The sequence below is a fragment of the Vicia villosa genome, unplaced genomic scaffold (assembly GCF_029867415.1).
Source record: "Vicia villosa cultivar HV-30 ecotype Madison, WI unplaced genomic scaffold, Vvil1.0 ctg.000052F_1_1, whole genome shotgun sequence".
NCBI classification, from domain to species: Eukaryota; Viridiplantae; Streptophyta; class Magnoliopsida; order Fabales; family Fabaceae; genus Vicia; species Vicia villosa.
In genome coordinates, this window is record NW_026704981.1 from 574,073 (window position 1) to 578,700 (window position 4,628).

At 37.0% G+C, this 4,628-nt stretch overlaps 1 protein-coding gene across 1 annotated transcript; it reads left to right on the forward strand.

Moving 5' to 3' along the window:
• Positions 1 to 2,810: 2,810 nt before the first annotated feature.
• On the forward strand, positions 2,811 to 3,635 carry LOC131623107 (uncharacterized). Its single transcript, XM_058894124.1, has 2 exons — positions 2,811 to 3,065; positions 3,156 to 3,635. Exons 1-2 carry the CDS (start codon positions 2,811 to 2,813, stop codon positions 3,633 to 3,635), a joined length of 735 nt encoding a protein of 244 aa, XP_058750107.1.
• Positions 3,636 to 4,628: the final 993 nt, after the last annotated feature.

Sequence of the window (4,628 nt, forward strand, 5' to 3'; positions counted from 1 at the left end):
GCCTTCTGAGTCAAACCCTGAAGCTGAATTCTGGTAGGAGCCATATCACTGTTATGCTTGTAATTCTTGAAAAAGGCTTCGGCTAAATCTTTCTATGTTCGGATGTTGGCCCTTTCAATCTGAGTATACCATTCAAGAGACGCTCCATTGAGACTATCCTGAAAGAAGTGCATTAGCAACTTTTCATTTTCTGCATAAGGAGCCATCTTGTTGCAAAATGCCTTGATGTGTATCATCGGACAAGTGGTACCCTTGTACTTCTCAAAGTTGGGGACTTTGAACTTAGCAGGAATCTTGACACCAGGCACCGGGCATAAACTAGCAGCATCTAAACCAAGGGAATTACGACCCTCAGCCGTTTTCAATCTTTTATCCAAAAGACAAAACCTATCCTCGTCTTCATTCGTCGAGAACCTGAAGGTATCATAAGACGAAACAGAAAGATTCTCAAGGTGTAGAGTTCCATTGACGGGGATATGAGTAGTATTTCTGACATTCTGATTCAAAGGAACTTCCTGAGTAAGATTAACACGTCTTTGATGAACAACACGTGGATCAATAGTAGCATCTGGCCTCTGAAAAGTATGTATCAACTCTTCTTGTCCACGGGCGACAGCTTGAATAGCTTCCATAAACCGGCTCATATTAGTCCCCATCTGTGTGTTCATCGCAACCATATCTTCCTGTACCTGCTCCATGATAAACCTCGAATGTCAGGAAATCAGTTTTGCGATCTTATAATTATGAATAACAAGTCAAGGTGCGATGAGCTCCTGGTATAAATGCATGAGATGCATGAATGATAGGAGACATAAACTCTTATGATGTTTGATGCAATGATATGCAACATCAAAGGTTCAAAAGAATCAGCAAATCCTTTATAACACTGCACAAACGCCTGAATGACTGTTGTATAACCCTCTAAATAACTACCAGGATCAAAGGTCTGGAGCCATCTCAAAAATAAGAGAACCAAGTACCAAAACTATACATCATGTACCTATTCAAAAAAATTTCCACTCCGCTGACAAGTAAAACTGGTCTGGGTAAGATCAAAAGGTCCACAAACTACTAGCGGCTCGTGTGACCGTACTATCATCATAGCAGCATAGTGTGCATAACAATAGCATCGCACAACGAAACCTTCATCTGAGCGTGGCTCACATGACCGCACTAAACATATCCACACCTGAATAGTCGTCATGTCTCCACTTTATCTCTAAGTTTCCTAGGTGACATCTCTGGCCTGGGTACTGGGCCTTTTACCTCATAGTAACAACCCACCCACCAAGAAACAAAAGCAACAGCAGAATCCAGTATATACAAAAACCGGTAAATCTAGATGCAGAATGCATGCCATGTATATACAAGTAAAGCGTAAAGCAAAAAAAAGTAGATAAACACCCAAAGAAAACAAAACAAACAAGTGCTAGGACTGACACTCAGGGTGGACCAGCAATAGGTCAATCTTTCCCCAGTGAAGTTGCCAGCTGAAAGCAACTGGAGAACTCATTGAAACAATGTAGTCGCCATCGAGCGTTTCTTTATCCCACGAGAAGGGAAAGGAAAATATCAAGTAAAACCTATAAGGAAAACAAACAAAGGTCTTACGACCAAAAGAAATGGTAATGGGGTCGGTTACGTATGGGGAAGGAATTAATACCCCTCACGTCATTCGTACTCGATGAGATCCACTCTTGTTCGTTCTAATTAAGGGTGTAAAACTAAAAGTCTAAAGATTAATGCTAAGGGAATGCAATGCATGCAAAAGAAAGACAAAAGAAACACGGGGAAAAGAAATAAGTTTTTACAAAGATATGCTCGCTTAGGCCCTGCGACCAAATGCCTATATATCCCTTACCAGGAATCAGAGCACCGTAGTTCAGCTCAAAAGTTTATGTTTGTGTTTTTTAGATGAACAATGTTAACTTCGCATTCTAATATCGCTCGACCTTAGGAGACTCACCCAATTGTCGTAGAAAGGAAATTAATCATGTTCTTCAAAAGAAATAAAAATATTGGCTGGTATTTTTTGATGTAGATAGTTGTTAACTAATCCCAGTGCAAGGATGCTCATCTTTCTCTGCTTTTTTAAAGTGTTGACATTTATTAAGTATTTTAAGAAGTTTTATTGCATGTGTTTTTTAGGGGTAAAGCTTTGTGATTTGAACCACACGGAAGTCTATGAATGCAAGAAGCACAAGTTTAGGGAATGCACCCTGCTCATTCTCTCTCATTACTTAAGGCTCACGGTAGTGTGATTCATATCATCCTTTATTAGATGTGTAAAAATTTGAAAGGAATAAGAAGATGGACTAAAGGGGAGACTAAAAGAGTCCTAAAATTGTCATGCAATCATGCAAAGGTGGACCTAAGCTTGATATGAAAAGGAAGTCTACCTAATGTTAGCATGCATGGATACCAATCCTAAGGTCTAATGACTTACCTTGTACAGGATGAAGTCAAGTCCTAAGGGAACCTGGCAATTATAAGCAAGAAAGAAGTAAACACTTCAAAGGTAAAGGAGGTAAACACATCAAGCAAGCAATCAAAAAAGTAAACAAGTAATGAAAGAAAGCATAAATTGTTATACATGTACAAAAACACCTTAGTACATACCTTGTTAATGGTCAGATCCATGGCTCCATGCTCGTGACATTGAACCTTCCAACCTTGATTGTGGTCTTGTGTGTGATCTTGATTGTGGTTGTTGCATTCATACATTCATGAAAAATAAAAAAGATATCCTTTCCATTTGGATTTCAAGGAACTAAGAATTTCTATTTGCACACTTCATAGATATAGAGACTATGGAACCTGAAAGAATGAATACTCACAAGTACGGTTTCAAGGATCCCAATCTAGAAGAACTGAGAAAGCTAGCAACTTTGGTTACTGATGTTAATGGTTTTGTGAAGTGTCATGGAAGATTTCTTTATATTTTATTCACCAGAATTGAAGATATACTTCTTAATACTTTGGTCGAGTTCTACGATCTGGTTTATCAATGTTTCACCTTTCCTAATTATCAGTTGGTACCCACTTTAGAGGAGTGTGCTCACCTGGTTGGAATTCCTGTTTCCAATAAAATCTCATTTAGTGGGTTGGAGTAAATTCCTAAGCCTTAAGTGATTGCTAGTGTTCTTCATTTGAAGAAATCTGATATAGAGGCTAATTTTATCACAAAAGGATGCATCAAGGGGATTAGTGTTGAGTTCTTGATGAAGAAGGCTAATTATTTTGCTAGTGCTGGTAGCATGAATGCTTTTGAGGATATTCTAGCCTTATTGATCTATGGCTTGGTTCTTTTCCCTAACGTTGACAACTTTGTTGATGTTAACGCTATTCAGATTTTCTTGATTGGGAATCTCATTCCAACTCTGTTAGGAGATACTTATCATTCTATTCACTCCAAGACTAATAAACATAAGAGGACTATTGTATGTTGTGCATCTTTGTTGTATAACCTTCCTCAGACTCTTACTTTTTGGGACAACAAAGAGTGTTTGAGGCAGTCTCAGAGGATTATGTCTCTTACTAGCTCTAATATTGTGTGGTATTCTCATGTTTACTTCTATACTAAGATTGTTGACAGTTGTGGAGAGTTCTCTAATGTGTGTCTTCTTGGTACATAAGGCGGAATCAACTACAACCCCATTCTAGCCAAACGTCAGATGGGGTATTCTTTGAATGACAAACCTGGTGATCTCTTGGTAGAAGGATTCTTTTTCATGAATGAGAAGGATGAACAAAGATTGAAGAAAAGGATCATACATGCGTGGCACAACATCCAAAGGAAAGGTAGAGAAGAACTAGGGAAGAAAGATTGTGTTGCTAGAGAATCTTATGTGAAGTGGGTGACTAGTAGAGTAATTGAGTTGAAGATGCCACACGCTTCATTTCCTCAATCATCTGGTGCTCCTATTGATTCTATCATCCATAAATTATGCCTCCAATTTCAAGCTATCATCTAGATATCCAAAATGAAGTAACAAAAACTTATTTAAAAGTAGGTCGTCATCAACCTCCTCACATCAAGATATGCAAAGACGCCAATTTTGAAAAAAATAATTTAATTTGTATGACTTAATTGATTATAGTCAATCTAAGGATAAGGACTTATCATTTTTGTTTGTCATGTTTTTTGTATAAAAAAGTCACTAAATATGGGAGTCACTCTGTAGGAGACGGATTTGGTGAGTGAAAGAATGCTCAAAGATTAGCCAATAATACTATTTATTTCAATAGTCATATTGATTGTGTGCATATGGGTTATACTCTCATGAACTCATACCAAAGTATTAAGGTTGCGCTTGTTAATCAAACTAAGCAAATGAATGTCGAATATTGTATTCGTGTGAACACATCTCTTATAGGTACTAAATTTATTTTGAATTCAATATAATTTAATTAGTTAGTATTTCTATTTTTAGAACAAAATTTTAATTTTCGGTTTTTGATTCTAATAAAATTCAGCATTTTCTTTATTCTGTTTTTATATTTTTCTGCTATATGTTCCCTCTGTTAAAGTTATACTGTGTGTGCATTGTTAGAAATTAGTGTTTCTAAAAATATATCTGCTAAAGATTGCTCTAGTAGAAATATATTGCACTGCTATTAGCTTTATC